The following is a 24,639-nucleotide window of genomic DNA, read 5'->3' on the forward strand; positions in this document are numbered from 1 at the left end:
GTTATTCGCGACGAAGGTTCTGGATTCGATAATCTGGACAATAACGGGATTGTGTTAGTTGCTTGATTTGGTGTCTTAAGTCCACTTTATGTCCTGTTAGGCTAATCGTGAATGGACCTACAGTTTAAAGGGGGATCCGAACCACTATGTTCCTCCACCGAGTATCGAACCCGGGATCCCTTAATTACAAGGCGCCCACGATCCCACTGCGCCATCGGGGATTCTGTTCGAAACGAATGAATCAAATTTGAGTGATATGACTATTGAAAGAAAAGCTATGGGAACCTGCCAGTTTTTCTACTGCAGACAGGAAACCATAAACATGGAAGAGAAGCTTATATTCTATGAAATCTGACGCTATGTGCTCGAATACTGGCTAAATATAATCCATAGAGGCATAGCAACGTTAAACAACCTATTATATGATACATATAGGTTTAAAAAGGTCGAAATACAAAGATTGTGTGCGCCTCACTGATGGCGTAGTGGAAGGCCTTGTAATCAAGGGGTCTGGGGTACGATACCAGGTGATCGCACATAGTGGTTCGGATCCCACTTTAAACTGTATGCACTTCAGATTAGTCTATCTGTGCCGGTGACTCAGTCGGTAACGCGTCTGACTACCATGCTATAGGCCCCGGGTTCGATTCCCGGCCGGTTCAAGCCCGGGAACTTTTCTAACGTTCGAAGCGGCCCCAGCGCCCACCCAGCGTCGAATGACATGGGTAGAGGCAACGCGTTTTCGGAACATCTCTGAGGTGTTCTTATGCGCAAGTTGAAAGCGAGTCGCACAGAAACCGAATCAGCTGGTGAGGGAGTTGCAACGCGCGACTGTTGGCGCGTGTTTACAATTCTCAAGCAGCGTTGCAAGTGAACAAAAAAACAGTGGGTAACAATGACTCAATGCAGAATTGTAGAACAACAAAAGCTCACTAGCGAAAACAATACAATAAGCATACCTTATGTGTTGTAAATACTGCAAATACGATCAAATGAAGAAACCAATGATTTATTCCAGGTCTTCTATGCCGTCAAGTTCAGAACCTGAATCGGACATTTCGCAACAAGAATCTTCTGCACTCGACAATGAATCGTCCGCACTGCTGCTACTGTCGCCAACCCTGAAAGCCAGACGCTCTATTTCTGGTTCCAGCAAACCCTCCGTCCGAATGTATTGTTCCTCAGTTTTTCTAACATTGCTGCAACATGACTCCCATTCCTCCTCTCCAATCACCGAAAACGCTTCCTTACAAAGTTCCCACACATCATTTAATTTGAAAGTCACATTGCGATTTGCAACCCATTGTTTAGAAATGCCCCAAATTTTCTCTATAGCATTTAAATCGGGATGATATGCAGGCAAGCGAAGGACTGTGTGGCCATGTTCATTCATCAGTTCATCTAAAATGTAGGATTTCATCTTCGGTTTGTGCAGTTTTATAAGGCTGTATAGTTCAGGCTTGAACATATCGTCCGTAAATGGTATATTGTTTTTTAATAGCCACTCTTGCATTTCCTTTTTCTTGGTGTTAGACGAAGGGCATCTTTCTTTCTGAATATTGTGGTAGGATGCGTTGTCGATTACGAAGACGGAATTTGAGGGTAAATTTGGAATGACCATTTCTCTTATCCACCGCATGTAATTGCTGGAATTCATCTCCGAGTGGTAGTCTCCAGTTTTCTGATTGGATTTAAATATCAGAAGGGCGTTAGGGATGAACCCCTTGTCGCTGCCTGCATGGACAATAATGAGACGTTGCCCTTTGGATATTGGAGATTTCAGGCCCTCGAGACTATCGTCGCACCATGTTTTAGTGGTTGTGTGGGAACTATGAATGTATGTTTCATCGGTGTAGACAATAGGACGGCCTTCCCGACGATATCTACTGATGGCCCGTAAATAAGCAATCCTTGCATTCCGAATGTCATTCCTCTCAATAAGCACACGTCTATTAGTTTCCACTTTCTTCCACCTAAACCCAAGTTTTTTGAAGATCTTCAATAAACTGGTTGCCTGCCCTTTATATCCGATGGTTTTCCTTAATTTTGCAAGCACAGATTTTACTGTTGGGACTTGCCTGTCTACGGTGTAAAATTCATTAATTGTTCTCCGAACAACGCACATGTCAAAATCATCTATATCTGTACACGGCCGCGGACGATTTTTATTTCTAAGGGGGGTACTGTATGATGACGATGATCCAGCACGAACCGCCGAACTTTCCTTCTTAATTGATTTTACCGTACTTAAAGATACACCTGTTGCAGCACAAACACGGTCAATGACTTTTTTAAGAGGCAACTTTAAATCATTTCGGTCAGCCTCTTCTTGCATGAATTGCAAGACGTTTGCCACAACTTCACGCGTTTGTCCTCTAAGCGTTCTACGATAAACTTTGGAACGAACAGGAGGCATATTTTATGTGAGGAACACACTACGAAATCGCACTTCCATACACTCAGCAGCACGCTCAAGTCTAGCACCAGATCCTCGCACCTCGGTATCACTTTCACGAATGATTTCTGAGCATGTCGTTCTGCGCAACCTGCTACGCCGTCAGAAGGAAGAAGACCATTTTAGGCTCGCTGACTAGCGAAGCGACAGAACTCAGAGATGTTCCGAAAACGCGTTGCCTCTACCTGGGGGGAAACCCTGGGGGTAAAGGCGGTCAGGGGCGTGATGCTGATCACATCACCCCCACTCACGAACGAATCAAGAAAGTGTGGGGCGTTACCCCCACACCCCCTATACGCGTTCATGGCGTAGCGCCAAGCACAGGTGAGAACTTTACCTTTTTTTTTTTTTTGCATAAAGTGGACTTACAACAAAATTTAAACTTGCGATAAAGATTATGATAAGGTATTAAAGAATTGGGTCTAACACATTTTTTTATTGTTTACCAATGACATTGTTAACTAATATTCTTAATTTCGGTTTCAAGATGAAATCGGCTACGAAATAAAAGGAGTGGGTTCATATTTCTGTTACGAAATTCCACTTTTGTAGTAGACCTGTGCCACACTAAGTTGTGACAATAAACAAATCTGAGACACTTTCAAAGTATTAAATTGCTATCTACGTATTTGGGAAAAATCTTTCAATATAATACTTTTTTTGGACGCGTCAAATCATAGTATTTAATTCCTGTTTTAGCAGCTTTAAGAAACCTGATTTTGGGGGGGGGTTACAAATGCCCTTTCTGCTCCCGTCAAGTTACGCCTATGACAAACAGGAATTCAAAGTAAAAGACTGTCCCGACTAAATCGGGAGACACGTCTGATAGATTTACAATTGGGAAAATCATAATTAAGCGTGTAGTTGAAAACAACCTATTTTCATATATTGCATGCAGCTCTACTTTTTCTGCAATGTGGATCAAGAACTGGGGACGTGGAGAAGCACAACACTCCACGTAACCAATAGTCACGTGACCCTCTTTGCTTTCCTGTCATGTTGACCTTCGCGTGGAACACATTTATCGGTGTTACGACAGGCAAAATCACCCGATCATCGAAGGGTGCAATATGTGTTGCCTACCCTCCTGCATTACTTGCTCCTATTAAAGCCTTATGGGGAAGAACATTTTTCCATGACTGTACAAGAATTCAGTCATAACTTTTTACTGGTTAAAGATACGTCGAAAAAACCTTCATTTCTCGTGAAATTCTAGCCCATTTTGATATGTCGCACGACCCCCTTCCCATTTAAAATTCTGAAGTTGAATTCAAGATGGCGGACATCAAGATGGCCGCCGACCGTGTGGGTGGCGTCAATGTGGTTCCCCCTTGGCCAGATAACGATTGGTCATCACCTTTTCCATGTTGCGCGCTGCAGTGGCCTTGTACTAGGGGTGTTAAGTGACTTATTGAGCCACCCTGTAGAATGAAGTATTTGCAAATTTCAATAATCAAGTTTTCTCCTCGATGTTTTACCGAACTACAAGTATTGGTAAAAAAAATGACCCTTAACGAAATGTTGTTTCCATTAAACTTATTGTGTTAGAACAAGCAACATTTCACAACAGAGACGCAGTGGCGTAGCATGGACATTTCGGTTGGGAACGCCAAGTCCGAAGGACTTACTTATGGTATTAGTCTTCACAGGTATTGTTTATTTGCCCGAAGTCAGCTGGGTTTTCAATAAAACATCATCTATGCATGTTTTAGCTAGAAAATGAGATGCCTCACTGTGCAACAAATGTTTTGAACTCTGGTGTTTTAAACCTTTCGGTATGACGCAAATCATTTTAAAACCTATCTGAAGCTCCTCTGAACAACAGTATATGTCATTGTTGTGGATGATCCAACTACTGATTGATTTGGTTTATTTTATTTCGCTTTCTACCACTCTTTGTTAATCGCGAATATGAATATGAGTGATGATATTGATGAAGGGACACTGACAAAGAACACCCGTGCTCACGCCGGGATTCGAATCGGGGGCCTCTGTCGTCTTGGCGCGCTGTGCAAAACACTCTGACACGGAGGTGGGCGGATGAAACTATCGTACACTCTACTGACGTAACAGTGCTGCCGATTAGTAATTCAGACCACTGTTTATTACGTCTTGAGAATGTTGATAAACATTTTAAAATAATTTTGTCAAGAGATCATTCGATGTTAAGAGTTTTCAAATGAATGCTGAACATTTCTATTGACACAATATTAAGCAGTTAGATAATAACGAAATAATAATAATAATAAAAAAATAATGGTTTTGCGGGTTAAGTGGTAGAGCAGCCACAGGCTGAACTTCTACCACGAGGACTTCACCAACTTATTTGACAAAAACTGTGTTGATCTTTAATTTTTAAAGCACATCGCTGTTCGTGCGATAAATTATACAATGCAGTCAGTGGCCATTAAGAAGTGGTATATTTGAGTTTGGTAAAGTTACGTCACTCAATATGGCGTTCTGTAGCATCACATAGCACGAGTGGCATGAGCGCGAAGAACCGGGTAGGAATTCTACCGCTGTCGTCTGCTTCAGTAGTCAGGAAGGGTCACATGAACCAATCACGTAGCGTAGCCAGCCCTCTGCTCCGTACGCTGGCGTAGCTAGAAGTTTGTCTATGCGTACGAGAGAGCATTCGCGCGCGTGCTGTAGGGAGAGATCCAAGCTTTCCCTCCAGAAAGGCAGCAAGGCATACATAGACTTTTACGCCGAACCTGCCCGGCGTCCGGCCAGGAAAGGTATTGAAAAAAAAAATGCTAGAACGAGTGTTGTTAGAGGAGGGTTGCAAGCGGATCGCGAAAAATAGCTATTATAATACCATGAAGGTCAAACATATATGAAATTAGTAAAGTTTTACTTTATATTTACAGCATGTACGCATTTTTGAAATTTTAAATCGGGGAACGCCGGGCGTACTATAACGCTACGCCACTGACAAAGAGTCAGTTTATTTTTATTGGTGAACTCTGTCGTTTGTTATTATGCTCTTTGTAGTAACGTGGTGGTCAGTGAGCCAACTTTTGCAAAATGCACATGACACGGACATTACAAATGAAGAGACAGAAGCATCACTCATATAATGCAGTACTTAAACATAAAGTTATTTTGTGTGCTGAGGAATTTGAAAACTGTGAATCAATCATTGCAAAAGACTCAGGAAACAAAATTAGTAAAATTTTGCCTTGAAAAATCAGTCCAGCATATTCTTTATTCTGTTCTAAGAGTTCATTATTGTTACGACAATTTACCGTAAGTGAAGTGTCCGTTCGTCGTTGCAGAGGTGAACGATAGCAATCTATCTTCATCAGCCTCTCTCTTATACGTGGGAAGAAGTGGTACAGTCTCCTGCCGTGGATGCTGTTAATCCATTCTTCCTTCCACTCCTGGATAATCTGGGAGTTGATTCTGGAATGGTGGGGACATATTTGCCAATTACTTTGTAAACTCTCTCTTCTTGACCTTCTTTGCTCCAGCATATGGCGGCTCTGTGTTTGATTATTTTGTCGATAGGCCATAACCCCATAATTATCAGTTGGGCTCGGATAATTATGCATTTTGCATATTTCATATGCAAATGCATATTTAAGGATTTTTAACTGAAAATACATATTTCATATGCAGGTGCATATTTGTATTAAAATAAGTTGATGTGCAACACGAGCATATACTGTATTTATTTTTCTTCTCCTCGCTTCTCTTCCCTTTCCTTATCTTTTCTCTGTCTTTCTTCTTTCAACAACTTCAAACAAGCATCAAAATTATAGAAGACGTTAAAGAGGTCCTAGCCCAGGTTGAAGATTATGCGTATGTACAGAAATTGGATGCAGTATTGGAAAAAAAATAGTGGGTATGCAACAATAAAGAAAGTTTGCAAAATTCTGTATACTAATGGACAACGTGTGGATGATCTGGAACTTGATGTGTCTGACTTTGTTGTCCTAAAATACAGTCCACTTGTACCTTGCGAAGTGGAACGTGTTTTTTCTGAATATAAGACTATTCTAGCTGAAAACAGAAGGAGTTTAAAGTTCGAAAATTTGAGACATCATGTTGTTATAAAATGCAATCATGATCTTGATTTGTAATGTATTGTGCTTCACTTAACGCAGAACCATATTAATTTTAAAAAAATCTGTGTAGCGAATGAGCATTCAGAATAATGCATATTCATTGCCTGGCATGCAATCTTTCATAGTTTGTAATATAAAGCATTTATAAATTAAACGGGTTTTTAAAGTGCATATTTAAGTGCATATTTTACACTTATTTAGTGCATATTTGCATGCATATTTTGCGTTTTTTTAGTGCATATTTATCCGAGCCCTAATTATCAGTAATGTTGTTCGAAATGCACCTGTCATTCTAATGATCGCCTTCATTTGTTATGATGTTATTTTTGTTACATACGTTGTACAGTGCGTTCGTTTTGGCTCTGGGCCGAGATAGCGCGTGAACAACTTTGAACAACTCTTATAGCACAGATTTAGTACACGTTATGCAATGTAAATATAATTGTCTACATGCTAAAGATATGTGCGTAAATAGGCGAGACGTTACGGATGAAAATGCCGGCATTAGCGCCATGTCACGCGCTATCTTGGGCCAGAGCCGAAACGAACGCACTGTATATTTTAGGTAGTCTACTTAGATTGGCCCCTCGAAAGAAACAATCGCGTTGTAGATTATGAATATGTGTGGGTTTATAAGCGACATAGAGATTCTGAATGTATTCGAACCTATTGCTAGCAATTTATTTATTAATGACTCAGCTTTTGAAGTTACGTAATCCATGTCATCTTTGCATTTCTCGTAATTTCACACCTAGATATTCAGCTTTCTTTACGCTTCTAAATTTTTCTCTGAGTTTTGCCTGTGGGTGTGTATTAGCATTCAGCTTACCCTTATGATTAGAGCCCGGAGGTTTGGCAAAATGCCTCTTTTTATCTACTGCATATATTGATAAAATTTTTCCGGATATATATGTTTTTTATGTTGTTTCGAATGTTTTAGAAGCCTTTTCATTTTGCCTATTTTGCCTATTTGGAACCCCACTGCCTATTTTTAATTATAATGCCTTTTTTTGCCTTTTTTCAATGAAATTTGAACATTTTTTTAAAAAAAATGTGTAAATAAATTATTTTTCTCCCAAAAAACGTTGTTGGCATTTATTTTTCTTCCGTTTATTATGTGAATAATTTCACCTTATTTAAGTAATATTGAACTCACGTATGTTTCAACATTGCTGAAGGAGAAAAGTGTGTTTAAAAAAAATAGTATTTCGTGCTGAGTTAAGATATTGCCTTTCCGTTAACATGTCCTTGTGAATGATTGACTGCTGAAAACCTGTTGCAGAACACCTGCACAATTACGTCATCACGTCCAGCGTCCGTGTCAGGAGGTTATTGACAAGAAACAGCACTAATGCCCAAGGGCCTTTGCATGGATTCCAAAATCAAGTTCTCTATCTTTAGTTTAGTTCTGCACTTTGGAAGGAAAGGATCGTGTAGTTGTCATCATGCCGAAATTTAGTGTGCTATTAAGTGGTAAGTTACATGGTTACGTGCATGAATTTGGTGAAAGCACATTTTTGACAGATGGTACTATTCTTCTCTGCAAGATATGTGAAAAAACATTCAACCATGAGAAAAGTGCAAAACATAAATCTGCAGTTGCCAAAAAGGTTGGACAGAAGAAGATATCCCTAATTTCAACAGTGGGCACTTCATCCAACAGGTAATCTCAGTTTTCTCTTGAACTGTGCAAAGCTTTCATGGAAGCAAGATACCTTTCTGGAAAGTGGAAAACAAGTCACTGAGGAAATTCCTGGAGAAATACACTAAAGAAACGGTGCCGTCGGAATCTACGCTGCGGAAAACATATTTAAGCATCTGCTACGAAGAAGCTCTGCAAAGAATTCGTGCTGAAGTTGGTGGAAAGAAAGTTTGGATTTAAACAGATGAAAGTACTGACGCTATGGGACGCTGAATAGCCAACGTCATCATATGAAGTATGGAACCAACATGCGTCGTCATTTCTTCTCACGTCAGAACAACTAGAGAGAGCCAATGGTTCGTCAATAGCTCAGTTATTCTCAAATTCCCTACTTCTGCTCTGGCCAGATGGTGTACATCATGATGACATGTTACTTTTTATCAGTGATGCAGCTCCCTATATAAAGAAGGCTGCCATAGCATTGAAAATTCTCTTCCCGAACATGCTTCATATCACATGTGTAGCCCACGCAATGCACAGAATTGCCGAAAAAGTTAGAGTGTTGCACCCAGAAGTGGACAGGTTGATTTCGAACACAAAGAAGATATTTCTGAAATCTCCCTCTCGAACCCGAACATTTCAGGAAGTTGCACCTGAGCTTAGTTTACCTCCGCAACCAGTCTTGACGAGATGGGGAACCTGGATATCAGCAGCTATATACAAGTATTATGCTAACCACCTTGAAATAATCAGTGAGGTGATCGATGCTCTTCCAGAAAATGAAGCGGCTTCAATTCGTGAAGTGAAAAAACTCCTGTGCTATTCAGAACTGAATAATGAACTGTCGTTTATTTTTGCACATTATGGTGGATTGCCAATTACAAAGCTAGAAAAAAGAGGTGAGACTCTTGTAGCATCCATGAAAATTTTCGAGGAATCTATGCAGCAGATGATGGAAGTGTCGGGAGAAAAGGGGTCAGCTGTTGTGGAAAAGTGCAAATGGGTAGTGAGTGCAAATGAGGACTTGAAACAATTGAAAACAATTTGTGATATTCTAAAAGGTGAAAATGCTGTTATCGAAATGAGTCCAGCTACATTTGCTTGTTTTATGTATGCTTCATTAACATTTTGCCAGAAATTATAGATAAAAGTAAGTGACTTTCAAATATGTCTTTTTCAGTTTATTTTGCCTTTTTTCCCATTTTTAGTGCCTATTTTCCACATTATAAATGCCTTTTTGCCTGCCTATTTTAACGAAAATAAATGCCTGAACTTCCGGGCTCTACTTATGATTATATAAAGTGGTGGCAATCATCAATTTCACCGTATCACACAAGTCCTCGAAAGAGTTTATTGCAATACTGGACTTCCTCTCAACTCTGTTCTTGAATTACCTTATATTACATAATCTGCATAGTCTATTTATTCTTTTGATCCTGAAATATTTCCTAATTTTTCTAGAAATGGTTCAAAGTTTAGATTCCACAATTTTGGACCTAGAATTCGTCTCTGTGAACATCCTTGTGTTGTTGATTTTGAGACCGTGAAGTTAGGACATCTGATATGCTTTCCTGTCGCTGCAATAGCTTCCATAATCCATGTCGAGGGTTCCTTCGCAATCTGAGTCTCTTAAGATCCTGAAAAGATGCGGCTTGGTTGGTACAGGTAGATGTCAGTTCAAAGCCTCACAACGCCGTCAACGTCTCTACCATCTGTGAGGGCCTCTTTTTTCAGTTGGAAGAGGGACGCAAGGCCATTTGTACCTTACAGCCTTGCGCCGGAGAACCAACTGCAATCGAATTGATATATCGCTTAAATACACTCGATATATATGACGATTGCATCTGTGTATAACCAGATCTCGCTTTCATATCCACAGCGATCTCTTGTAATACACCATTTTTCCTTTTGAGTCTGCAAATACTGACATGTTTAAATCTAAGGTAAAATAAAAAATGCACAAGGCACTGGGAATACCTATCACTCAAGCTAACCTACAAGCTTAAGGAATTACTTCGCAGACCCAAAAGGTAAAACCGTTAGTGATCTACATTACATACCTACTATTTGCATACCTACACATACACACTAGCTATCAAGACTTACTTCATTACACACCTACATTTCCTGAAGTGACATGGAAAAATCTCAGGGATTACTGTCATTACTGTAATTGTACTGTGACAAGCTGGTCAAGTTCACCCCAGCATAACAACAGTGGATGCTGAGCAAATGTAGGATCTTCCCGACCCAGCAATATTCCAGAGCTGACAAACTCGAACAGCTCGGAAAACGTCATGTACTATCACAACTAGTATAGGGCCACCAACGCATAGGCAGGCCCATTGTCCTAGTTGGAACTTCCACGACGTCTCCTACCAAACGGTAGGGAAAAAAACCTTATCGGGAGAAATCCTACAGTTTTTCCTGACATCCGGATAACAAGAATCCATGAGATATAGGGTGGAAACGTACCGTGTATAGTGGTTTTAATAAAAACAATAAATAAATAAAAAACTGCCTTGGTTAGCAACTCTAGTGTGTTTAATATGGAAACAAGGCATAATCGTGTTACAGCAAGAATCCAAGTTACTTCAGGAACATCCTGTGTGTTATATTTTGTGCTAACATAATATAACACACAGGATATAACTAATAGATAAAATAGCAGGCAAAGAGAATAACTAGCAATCATTCTGCAATCTAATCTATCAAGCTGTATACAGCAGCGGTGATGGGATTCTATGAGTTCGCATGGCGCCATCTAACTGAAATCTGGTTGGCAGGCTTTGGCACTCTAAGACCTGTTGGCCACAGGGTTTACCTATTTTACAGACAAACACCTTTGAACATATACAGCATTAATAAGGGTCCCTGGTTCGAATGCCGGCCTGGGAATGGGTGTTCTGTGTCACTGTCGAGTCATCTTCATCTTCGCGAGTAGCCAAAAGTAGCAGAAAAGATAAGTAAAATAAGCCAAATCAATGTAGCATTAATAACAGAAACACGCCGGTTCGGTGACCGAGTGTGTTAAGTGGCCGACTTTCGATCTTGCCACCCAAGTTCCCGGGTTCTAATCTCGATCTGGGCATGGGTGTACTTGTAAGTGCCTTTCTTTAATTTAAAATCACATCAGCACTAAATTCGCATCGTCGCTATTAACCAGAATTACGGAAAAGCAATTGAAATAATAAAATTCAAAAACTTACGTACTCTCCTTCAGCTGTCAACATCTCTTCACTTCTGAATGGAAATCCGGTATTAAAAAATTTTACCTTGAGTATAAGTAGAATAGAATTATTATACGCGTCGGACCGTCTGTTTTGGAATGTAGTTCCATAGCTACTGTAACGAGCTTCAACAATGAACAATAAGTGTTGCATGTTAAAAACATTGTTGTGCTGTTGTCTGTTAGATGACTTTCACTTACAAAGTAATGTAGAATGTAAAGAAAGTTTCAAACTTAAAGAAAGTAAATATTGAAACTGAACGCGAAGTTAGTAAATCTCTGGACTTAGCTAATTTTACTTTTTTTTAATATAGCCATTTTGACTTCGTTGCTCATTACCTGTAGCTATCAGTTCATTTTGAATTCCAGAACGTGGATAATTATTGTGAATCTCATTTTATTGTGTACGTCGTCATTTTCGAAAGAAATTTTCACCAAATACGTAAAGTTTCCTGAATTTTTTGTTCTTTCTGCTGGGTATAATGTTCCTCGATGTTCTCTAACCGCTAAGTTATGAGAAGTCAAAAATTGTGTTATGCTTATCAACCTTTGTAAGAGAACGTTTCATTTTTGTTTTTTTGGCTTCCTGAATATTCTAAAATCAGATGGCCACCACTCGGTTTACTTAAAATACTAAATAGTTGACGTATTCAATCAAAGTGTAATGTTTCTCTAGAATTTATAACCGATTCCTCTATTTATTACACTTAAAAGAAAATAATAAGCCCATGGGGCGCGAGGCCCCTTCGCCCATCCTTTGCTACGCCTCTGTTGTTATCATAATTCCTCCCATTGTCACGGTAAACTGAAGGTCAGATATGAAGAGTGAAAAGGATAAACAAAGAAATAAAAACGCATTCTCTGCAGTGGTCTCAGCTCCGATTCCATTTTAAGGCACTTTGTAGACTCGTTCTGATCCAAATTTAAACTGTAGGTCCAGTTCCGATTAGCCTATCGTGAGTTTACAGTAGACTTCTTAAACGCGTTGATAGAAATACAGAACGAATGAGTCTTGAATATTATTAGAAATAATAATATATACAAAAACATGGCAGTTGGGAGGGGCGATGGCCCCCATCGCCCTCCCTGCGAATCCGCGCCTGCTTAAACGTAGTAAGAACCTGAGTCATTTATTATATTCCATTGCGTATTTATATTACATCCAAGTCTAGGAAACTCAAATTACGGACATTATGTATATTTGATCAAACCATGGAAACAGTGGCGGAATTTACGATTTCTTTTCAGGGCGTTATTTTTGTGCAAACTTGTATTCCTTCTCAGGCTGTAAATTTAGTGTAGTTACATTAGTTAGGAGTCATAATGAATGGTATAAAGAAGAGTTTACAGTATTCTTGTTGGGAAACCTGATGGTAAGAGACATGGAGAAAGGCCAAGACGAAGATAAAGGAATAACTTTGAGATGGACCTAAAGGAAATCGGTAAGGATGGATTGATTTTGCACACGATAGGGACAGACGGAAGGCTTGTGTTGCTGCAGTCATAAACCTTCGGGTTTAAGAAGGCTAGAGAGTTAGTTAGTACTTGACAAAAATGAGAATTTTGATATCAACAAATAATAACTAATTTTCTTGGCTTTAAGCATATTTTGGGTTTCGTAGCGCCGATTACCTTCATAAAATCACCACTGCATACAAATGCAAAAGCTTTATCTGTCGTAAACAAGAATCAAAAAGGGCTTGTTGATATGCCGCGACCATTGCCTGCACAAAGAAATAAAAAGGCTTCAGGCTGCAACACTCCTGAAAGAAGCCACCGTGAAAACGCATTGCCATGTTCATGGAATAATTCGAGTAAAGCGTGTCATCAGGTACCAATGTGCAAAAAACAGTAAACACGCCCTTCTATCTACGAATATCGGTTATTGCACGCTTAGAATGACCTAAATACCTTAAACAAATTATTGAGGAAGAAAAGTGTTCACCGAGGAATGGTGCAATGGCTTGCTCTTCCACGATTCCACTGCTGGTTTTGTTTTTGGGTATTTCCAGTTCTGGACTCTGCGCAGAAGGCAGAGCTCTCACTTCCTGTCGCTTTTAGGATTCTCCTCTTCCTCTTTCCACCATTATACGAAAAAGATTTCGCCGTATGACCGGAAAATGCATAATCATTGCGTTTTCGCAGACATCTGTTCCTCAGTTTAAGTAGCTGGAAAAACCAGCCGATGCAACGCAACTTTTTCCCACATAAATTTAACATTAATGTACGTTTCACTTCGTAACTACCAGTAAGTTTCTAAAACACGGTGTGAAATTAAGATGTTAAGTTGTATTGTTCTACCACGGTGATAAAAAATATCGAGGAACACTGCGTATGTATATAGGATATAATGCGAATATTATGTAATGCGTACTGTTTAGTAATACACAGGTATTACAGAATGGGCCTGGTCAAAGCAAACTATTGTAGGTGGCAGCACCCCTGTTGTGTTCCGCTTTTGATGGGCAATTGTTCTCCCATTTAAATACATGGGGAATTTGATGCTGAACGTGCTGCTATTACATTAAATTGCAAGTTTAATTTCATCTTAACCTCAGAAATTATGTCGGAACATGGTAGATGAATAATCAGTGCTGTGAAACTAAGAACATTAATAAGATGATCGTCAACAACAGAAAAGATACCGGAATTTTAAAAAGCCTAAATATTTGCGCAGCACTTGTTTACGTCACTTGCAATTTTCATAATTTAAGTGCTTTATTCTTGTGAATCTGGTAAAGAATAATACATAATAATTCCACGCAACTGTACTTTTATTGTTATAGTTGTTATTAATAACTGATTCCTTTTTTTACGTGATATCATACTTTTCCTCATGGCTAGTAAAAATGTTTCTCTATTTTATACATACACATTTATCGAGAAGAATAGTAATTACAAAAAAGTATATATTCTGTTTCATGTCTCACAACCTCTAGGGTTTTCTTATTTACAGGAAAATAAAATTTTAAATTTGTTGTAACCCGTAACAAAGAGGACAAACATATGGGCGGAAAATATATTGTAATATTGTGAGTTTCTCCGATTTCTACTCCCGCCGTTGAATTACACATACTCGGAAGTCGCAACAAGAGGAAACATAAAATCGTAGTGTAAAAATCTTAAATTTTTGTATTATAGACCCATGGAAGATAGGGACGACCAAAATTACGTCACGTTTATTGCTCTTTGTGCATAAACATACTATATTTAGCCCGTCTGAGCTACCCTGCCGTTGCGCTTTAATATATTAATTCTTAGGTTCAATAGAATGTAATTTTCGGAAACTTATGACTTGCTGCATAATCTTAAAGGTTTGCTAAACGCATTTTTGTTATCGATTTGCACGAGAAATTCTTACCTTCGTTGAAAATAACGTTTGAATAGCTATCCTATTGTTCTCCAATGTAAAGCTTAGGGCAACCAGATGTCGAACGAAATTCTTTAGGGACACATGCCTCTAGCGGAAAAGTTTGGCAGTGAACAGCCCCATTAGAAACAAGCAAAATTTCTCTTGGAGAGGTTAAATTTACACATTCATTTAGTTTTGTAAGGTACCTGCAAGAGGACACAGCCAATGTGGAACAAGGTGAAATAAATACTTAAGTTTGATAATAGATTTAGATAATATTTGAAATGAACACACATAAATATGCCAGTAAAGGAAGAGGAGTATTCGCCCTTTTTAACACTGTAGGCATACTACCCCCACACGATTAAGTCTCAACTCAACTCAACTCAAATTCCATGTATAATATCAACACTATCGCCACCTTCCATGGAATTCAGCTGGACCCTGCAGCAACGTTTTCACATGATTCAATACCAGTGGCGTAGCATGGACATTTCGGGTGGGAACGCCAAGTCCGAAGGAAGAGTCGGCCCTTTCTTGCTTAATAATTTACTTATGGTATTAGTCGCCACAGGTATTATTTGCCTGAAGTTAGCTGGGTTTTCAATAAAACATCATCATTGCATGTTTTAGCTAGAAAATTAGATGCCTCACTATGCCACAGATGTTTTGAACTCTGGTGTTCTATACCTTTTTTTATATCTTTCTGTACGACGCAAGTCATTAAAAATCTACCTGAATCACAAGCGCCTCTGCACAACAGTAGACGTCATTGTTGTGGAGGATCCAACTACTGATTGATTTGGTTTGTTTTACTTCGATTTTCTACCACTTTTGGTTAATTGCGAATATGAATATGAGTGATGATATTGATGAAGGGACACTGACAAAGAACACCCGTGCTCACGCCGGGATTCGAACCAGGGACCTCTGTCGTCTTGGCGCACTGTGAAAAGCAGAGTGGATGATCCAAATATCGTACACTCTACTGACGTAACAGTGCCGATTAGTAATTCAGACCACTGTTTATTACATCTTGAGAATGCTGATAAACAATTTAAAATAATTTTCTCCAGAGACCATTCGATGTTAAGAGTTTTCAAATGAATGCTAAACATTTCCATTCACACAATATTAAGTAGTTAGATAATAACGAAAAAATTCAATAAGAAAATAATAGTTTTGCGGGTTAAGTGGTAGAGCAGCCACAGGCTGAATTTCTATCACGAGGACTTCACCAACTTATTTGACAAAAACTGTGTTGATCTTTTAGTTTCTAATACACATCGCTCTTCGTGCGATAAATTATACAATGCAGTGGCCATTAAGAAGCAGTATATTTGATATTGGTAAAGTTACGTCAGTCAATATTGCGTATTGTAGCATCACATAGCACTAGTTGCATGAGAGCGAAGAACCGGGTAGGAATGCTACCGCTGTCGTCTGCTTCAGTAGTCAGGAAGGGTCACATGAACCAATCACGGTAGACCTCTCGTACGCCAGCGTAAGAGAGCCCATTTACGCGCGTGCTGTAGAAATGGAAGCTTTCCCTCCATAAAGGCAGCAAGGAATATAGGAGTCCTGTACGCCGAACGTGCTCGGCGTCCGGCCGGGAAAGGCATTGAAAAGAGATGCTAGAACGAGTGTTGAGAGTGGAGCGTTGCAAGCGGATCGTGAAAAATAGCCATTATAATGCCATGAAGGTCAAACATATATGAAATTAGTCACGTTTTACTTTATAATCACAGCATTTAAGCATTTTTGAAATTTTAAATCTGGGAACGCCGGGCGTACGGGCGTACTATAACGCTACGCCACTGTTCAATACACTGTAAAGCTTCACATATTATATTAGGAATATGTTTCGTTCTACAGTTTTGCGCGACTTCAGCTATCAACGCATTTTGTCTCACACTAGATATTCCTGTGAATATATATCTCGAGCCAACTGTGTTATAAAAACTAAATGCACTTTACCAATCAACTAAGAACCAAGGATTTTGGCAACACCTTTAATTACCAAATTTTAAGCGATAATTCAAAGGAATTGATTAATTTCTCTTCGTAAGACCGTTAAAATTATAATTTACAGTTTGTTCTTGCACGGAAAGAAGCAATCCACATCATGAAACACTGCTATTTTATATTATTATGCAAAGCTCATACGTCATTTAGGCGAATGCATTGAATTCTTCGCATTATATATGTATTTGCTTATTTTCGTGTCTGGATAAAATAGGTTTAGTTTGATGTCTTCGTTCATGCACTCGAAATTGTGAGATAATAAATACCTCGTACGCAGCTCAATGTCTTCTCCAGAAATAAGTTAATAATTTCGCATATTATTACATGACGTGATGGCTGGTGGAGAGTGAGGGCTAGTGGAAGGTGATGGAGGGTGGTGGAGGGTAAGGTCGACTGCAATCTCGGAGAGTGAGAGTAAGGGGAGATTGATTCAAAATGAATACCTCTGATCATGACTATATTTCTCAATTTCTACAGAATTTTAAGAAAATCAACTACCCTAGTGATTGTGACCCTCTCAACCAATGCCCGTTCACTATCAACGATTGACTCATCTTTATGTATCCACCTTGGAGTCAACTGTTCTTTATACGTCGTGTTTTTCCTTCTCTGTGGCTTCTCGGTCATGCGCAATCTTGTCGCCCTTGAAACTCTTGACTCTTGAAAGAGTGATTTAGTGATTTCGAACAATCGCTTGTGCCTTAGCTTCCATTAACAGATCCAGATCTTTTACTAACCCCTTTTATTTCGATGAAGGATAACCTTAAAAAAGGAAAAGGTCTACAGATCGTAATACTCGACGCTCTAAGATACAAATTTACTCTCTCTTCAAGGACACGACAAAAGTCTTCCGTGGTGAAAGGCGTTTAGTTGGTTCGAGCTACATGAACAAGAATTCCTTCATGGTTGCCAACCGTTAAGATATTATAGTAACAAAAATCTGAAATATCAATATGGGCGTCAAATCGCACAAGCCTTCGTCCTGATAGTCACGGATTTTGACGAAATTTGCACAACGGTTTTGGGATGCACCAAAATAAGTTCGACAAGTTTTCAAAAACTTGATTTATGTATATTTGAAGGGAGAATCTTTTTTTAATGGTTCTAACTCGGAAAATATGCAGGAGCACTTATTTTAAAGAGAATATGTCAAGAAATCTGATTCCGCGTTCAAATATTAATTTTGAACAAAGTTTGAACGTTCTGTTCAAACGTTCAAATTTCAAATCTGAATAGGTAAAAATGCTTCTCACAGACATCGTTATTTTTATACTACTCTTTATCAGACTTCCTGGAAAATTTTATTTTGTGGTTCGCTCATTGACAACAGAAAAATGTTTTTCAAGATTTCATGTCACGTTACTACTCTGGAATCATGCGAGCCAACTGCTAACGACGAGCATTATTCTATGAAGATTACATTACTACCTTGTGTGTAAAAATTATTGAAATGTTATTCATGATAGTTTGAAATTTCAATCTTCTAAACGCATTCATAATCTTCACGATGTAGTGAGTAGCGAATTGCCGTTCATGGGGACTTGTTGAAACGAGCTGAAATTCCTACATCATAACACCCTACCCTGATAAGCAAACTTGCATCCTGTTGTGTCCCTTGGTTTTACAGTTCCATTGCTTATCTCGGCTGCCAAACAAAACATTAATTATATGAATTTTAGGGTGTATTTTAATGATTCTTCAAGAATGACAATTTTATATCGACAGTACAATGTTCGAAATTCCTCTAGTAAATGAAACTGTCCGCCCAAGAAGGCACTAAAATATGGAAAATAGGGTCCAAAATATGAACTTAAAATAAAAGGTCATTCGTTCTTGACATTGTGATTAAAGGTGTCCAATTCAAATTTAAATATTTCCATAACATTCGCTGCTGCAATTTTATAATGGACGCTGAAGATTGTATAATAACCTATATTATTATTTAACGGAAACATTTATACATTATTAATTCATTCTCAAAACAAAAAACTTATATGTTCTAACCTCAAAAAGTAGAAAAGTTGTGCAATGGGATCCATGAGTATCACCGTGCAAATTGTCCAACCCTTAAAGGAGCAAGACATGTTCCAATTGCCAAAAAAAAAAATGACACTTTACAATCAGACTACTTTAAACTCAAATATGACAGAAAGTTACGTAAAATTTGTAAATTTGTGTTGCAACGTTGCCAATTTTGTTGTATCCTGAGAGATACAAAGTTCCTTTGTGGAAAATTTTGGCAACATAGCGCAATGTATCTTTTAGGATACAAAAACAGAACATATATTTAATCACAATATGAAAATTTGGAAATTATTATATTATTATATGCTATGGTAATAAAAATATAGCCGCGGTATTTCAGTCAGTACGGTGTCTAACTACCATGCAAGAGGCCCGGGTTCAAACCCCTGTGAGAGAGAACCGGTTTGTTTTTTTCCACCTGTTCAAGTGGCTCCGGTGCCCACGCAGTATGTGTGTTCTTTGGGGCAGTTTCTACATCTTCCCTCAGTGCCCTATTTTCTCCTTTTGGGCAGTTTTTTTATCTATCCTTCGCCCCCCCCCCCTCGATCTAGATTTCATCCTATCGGATATGAGCCAGTGAGCAAGTGGTCTCACAACAAAGGTGGATGTGGTTCATATTCTAGTTGGCGGTAATGGAACATCTTCAAGAGATGGGTGGTCACTTTTCTTCCTGTGCTCAATTTACATCGAAATATCTTCGGCGGATCATGGCAACCGACTTCCAAAAATGGGGACAACTAATATAGGATCACAGTGATTTGCAGTATGTTCACCTTCACTTGAAGAACTTCCCAAGTCAGAAATTCTATGTGAGGTGGAATGATACTCAAAATTTTTCCTGGTTTCTAAGTCTCTCATAAAACATGCAAAGTTGAATTTTCTAAAAATATATATATATAATGAATAATTCGAATTTGAAAAGTATTTTTGTACCCCTGTATGGTAATATAAAACCTGCCATTTCTGTAAGCTTGTCCATTGAGGAGTCAACTCACTATCTTGCCATCAAAGGTTCTGGATTCGAATCCCAGTCAGTCACATGTGATCCTTTGAGAGTGCTTTTTTTATAAATTTCATCTAATCATGAATCACATTCAGCACCATTATTAGCCAACATTGTTTCATTTTCCTTGCCTTTTCCAACAAATAAAAGAAGAGTGAATTATGAAATAACATCAACTTCTAATATTTTTAGTAATACAGAAAAGCTTATAAATCTTATAACATAATTGAAATTATGCATAGAATATAGTCCCGGACCAAAAAATAGAGTTTTGAAGTAACTCTTATTGAAAAATAGGGAAAACATAATATTGTATGTGTACAATATCACATATATGCATTGCAATCTGGTTACAAAATCAAATTATGCTAAAATGAGCAATGTATCTTCTTGGATACGTTCAATTTTCATTCCCTGAATTTAGCTAAATATAATAGATGTAGCTATATTTGTATGTCTTATGTTTTATAGCACATTTCTGTTAAATATTCAACAAAAAAATACATGAAAATATTATTTGGAAATTACAAATGAAATAAACCTACATGCATGCTGCAGCATGCCTTATTGTTGTACGCCATCTTGCAGCAAATAGTATTTGATACTTCCTTGTATGTTCTACAAAAACTCAAAAGATGTCACCACTAACCAGTATGAAACTATACAAGTATCATGTAAGACCCATCGCCACTCCTGCGAGAAATCTCAATATGCTGGCCGTATAGAGGCTCCTATATTATATGTATCTTGAGAGATACATTTTCCCTTTAAGGGTTAATTTTTCTCTTACATACTATGTGATTTTAAGCGATGGATTTTTATGGATGCTGGTGCAGAAGTTGTCAACAGCTTGTTTTGAGTTTTCTTTTAATTCTTGAAGCTCTTATTGGGTCAAATAAAGTGCACGAACATGGTGATGGGCAATTTGCATGGTAATACTCATGTATCCCACTGTACTGTTCAGTGTACGTACAACAATTGCTGCGTATTCATGATGACCGGACATTACCAAAGGAAGGGTCATGGCGGGGTCGGGATTCGAACTTGTGGGATTCGATATTGTGGGTGAACCGTTCTATGCGCTGTCACAGGGGCGGCTATAAGGCCAAAAGCAGTGACGAGCAGGCTTCTTGGAAGGGCACTGGAGGGTGAACTTTTTCTATATGGCACCCACCTACCATGCAAATAGAGGTGATCCCCTTTTCATTGTCAGGTTTATTGAATACTTACTTCAATGTTCTGGTCGTCAAAAGGAAACCGCCTGAGGAGATACCGAATTAAAAAAAACAAAAAACGCACTTTTTCGTAATACACGTAGTATAAACTTTTGCCCCGCTTTTGAAAAAAAAAATGGGCATTTACAGGCACTAATAACCGAATTTGTGATTTGCCTCTGTAATTTGGAAAGAAAAAAATTGCTACTTTAGGTAGGACTGTAAGGATTTTATTTTGCATTTATTAGGGCATATCAGTACAATGAAGCCAGTAGCTCTAGCCAACAGCATTAACGTTGCAAAACTTTGTAACTTTACATTTTTAAAAAAATGTATGTCCTATCATTTCAAAATAACAGACCTGTAGGCCTCACAGTTAACTCAATTTCGAGATGGAAACCCTTGGCGCCATTTATGGCGAGTAACGAAACATTTGTACATTTCACCCAGGATACAGAACATGAAACCGGGAAAATGTGATCTGATCTTGAATCATCCAATAACATACTGGCATGGCATGTATGAACATTTATTTTTTACATACTATAGACTACATAAAAATATGATCAAATATACATACATATCATAGTTAAATAAATTAACAATGTATGTGTTCGCAATATTTTGCATGATTGTTTTACTACAACAGACCTAGACCAACATGTACTAGTATGAACACCTCTCAATGCGAGGGCGCCACTGAAAGTGCAGAGTGTTGTCTCAGTTTTAATCTCCTAATTGCGCAGTAGTTAAGAATCGGGGGGGGGGGGGACATGTATAACATTCAAGTGGCAGGTTTGAATATAAGGTCCAGGAATATTTCGCAGAACGATGTTACAAGGTACAAGTTCTAAAATCTCCCTGACTCAATGAAGTACATTCAAGTCGAACTCCAAAGTCTGCATACTTATGCAATAGAATAATTTGTAAAAAGAAAAAAAATTGCCACAATAGCCTTGGACAGTTTATTTCAGTAAATTACGATAACTCATATATATTTTCGCTAGTTATCTCTGTTGATGTATTGATTTCATCTTCAAGAAGGAAGCTCTTATGTTTAAGCAACTTTCTACTTGGGTTTCTCTTTATTGATAAATAATAGTGAAAGTTGGTTAAATCTCACGATTTTTCCAGATTTTTTTTCGTTCGTCGTACTATTATGAGAACATGCACTTGCAGAAGAAGCGATTTTCATGTCATTGCAACGTGTATGGATCACGAGACATGTTTTGTTGTCTAAGACTTTCATCAAGGGACATTGTATGAGTTAATCTTTAAGGTTATAGCCGTAAAATCCATAAAAAATTTGAACAGAGAAGACTGAACTATAGTTGAAACAGCCAACAAGGCGAACGACTTTTCTTATATCACTTTCTTGTTTGACGCTTGATTTCGGCGCTATTCGACGATTTTACAAAAAGGGGGAGGGGGTTACGTACACGTTTTAGCAGTCCGCCCTCATTTTGTCATCTATTTCTTCTTTTGGCGTTATTTTTTTAGGAGACTGTGCCATAGTGGGAGTTATGAGCCCGCCAACTCCCGCTTGGGCACGCAACTGGCTACGCGCCTTCTGAAAATGAAATTTTATCCTGAATACACGCAACCACGAAGTGTAGGTTAGAAATTGCCACTATTGGACTTACTTTGTGTAATCAAATGCATGACTTACTAATCATCAGATAGATATCACATTGTCGTATCTGAAGAAGTTGCATAAGCATAGGCTAGTAAAGTAAATTAGATTAAGCTAAGCTTTTCAAGTATCATACCGATGTCGTGAACGAGGCAGCGAGAGTCTGTATGGTTCCGATTTTAGATCGGTTTCTTCTCTAGAGACAAGTCTAGAAGTGTGTGGTCTCCATCTTTAAACACTGTCTCAGACTCCTCTTGAATTTCGTGGTGTCATATAATTGAAATATTTGATTTAATTTAAGTTTTTATTATCTAGTGTCACTTTCCTGCCACTTTTAGCTAATCATGATGATGAGGATGAGTGATGATGTGATGATATGATAAACCCTCAAAGAAAACCCATGCATATGCCGTATGCGCTGTGCTAACCACTCCGCCACGAAGATCGGCGATATTGAAATATGTATTGAAGAGGAATATGTCTTTAATCATGCTTGACATCCCCCTATAAAAAACGAGAAATAACACAAGCACAATATATTAAACATGAGTTGGCAACTTTGATTTCTCGCTACTTGCGCACAACGACGCAATACATAACTGTACAGTTTCTCCCCCTCCTTGTTGGAGATTTTCTTCTAATATTTTACACCTGCTTCACACTGAAGATTCCACAGGATTTACAGAAAATGCATATCTTACAGTAAGTTTTGTATTCCCTAATTAAAAACCCGTGAAATCGTACGCTTAATTGCTCTAAAAAGTGCTCATTTCGCTGCGTGATGCAATAAACCAAACACTGGCTACGTTCCAAGGTGACCCAGAAAATCGCTGCCTTCAAGAGGGGGGAACAGAAGCAAGCAGGTCGTAGCATGCTCGTTCGTTTCATGCATCTACTGCTGGACATTCCTCGGTATGTTTCATCTGCGCGAATGTGGCCTTTACAGTTAGGAGTTAGGAGTTTCCTTTTCTAGGAATTGTCAACGTGCGGAACAACCTTGAGCAATTTCACACATCACTTTACATGCTTATGCTGTGACTTTCCTTCTTATCACCTCAAATCAAGGAAATCAATGACCAAATCACGTGGAATCATGACATTGTGGCTTGTAGGGAGGGTCATGGGGAAGGAAAAAAAATGCCTTCATTTTGTACCTTTTATTTGCCTTTTCTCTTCATCTTATTCTCGTATATTTTCGATTTAGTTTTCCGTCTTATTTTTCCAGCTTTTTCCTTGCATACTTTTTCTCTATCCTCCCTTGTGACGTCAACTTATATCGACCTGTGGGCAGGCCCATACACAGAGGAGGGACCATAGGGGCTGTGCTCCTCAAACTATGAAATGCGTATTTAAATGTGAGCATAAAAATCTACGAAAATAACATCGAAGATTTTTCAAATGAGTAAAGGTTTCGATTTTGTCGTTGCTAAATGAATGGGTTTTGTTGAGAGAGGCAAGCTCCAGAAATTTGCAGTCTGCAATATTAGATAGTTTTTTTCTCTTTCATAATCATTCATACAAGGCTACAAGATTTAGTCGAAAGAGTCTATTTCCTCTTAATCCTTGTCCCGACTTTTTCGAAGTAGTCGTGATGCGAAAATGAATTTTTTGTTAACTCGCATTTAGACATGTCCTTTAATTGCTAATATGCATAATTTAATTGCAATATATTATTTTCTAACCATATATCATAGATGTTCCATGGTGCTGGTGCAAGACAAAGGAAATTTGAAAACGTTGTTAATTTGCGGAATACAATACTATTCGAATACTTCTGAGATTTGAATGTAAACGCACAGCCATGAAAATAGGCGGCTGGGCAGAATTGCGCTGGTGCCACATATGGGGAAAGCAAAGCGAGAGCTGGAGAAAAGTAGCTGGTTCCCGCGCTCTGTGTGGCAACCGAGCTGCGCTGCCTAGTTCGAGCGTCAGACCTTTCTCCGGGTCATTTTTGTGTCATCCCTGCCCTTTCTAGCAAATACTGTCAGTTT

At 38.5% G+C, this 24,639-nt stretch overlaps 1 protein-coding gene across 1 annotated transcript; it reads right to left on the reverse strand.

The window, feature by feature from the left end:
- Window positions 1-1,009: 1,009 nt before the first annotated feature.
- Window positions 1,010-2,125, reverse strand: LOC145996760 (uncharacterized). The gene has a single exon (XM_083133289.1). The coding sequence runs from the start codon at window positions 2,123-2,125 to the stop codon at window positions 1,010-1,012; it is 1,116 nt and encodes a 371-aa protein (XP_082989415.1).
- Between the last annotated feature and the right edge of the window lie 22,514 nt (window positions 2,126-24,639).

This window comes from Lepisma saccharinum, chromosome 13, assembly GCF_977018435.1.
Source record: "Lepisma saccharinum chromosome 13, izLepSacc3.1, whole genome shotgun sequence".
In the NCBI taxonomy this organism is placed as follows: Eukaryota; Metazoa; Arthropoda; class Insecta; order Zygentoma; family Lepismatidae; genus Lepisma; species Lepisma saccharinum.

Excerpts from the sequence above, each read along its gene's own strand:
- LOC145996760 (XM_083133289.1), bottom strand. The coding sequence starts at position 2,125 with ATGTGCGTTGTTCGGAGAACAATTAATGAATTTTACACCGTAGACAGG.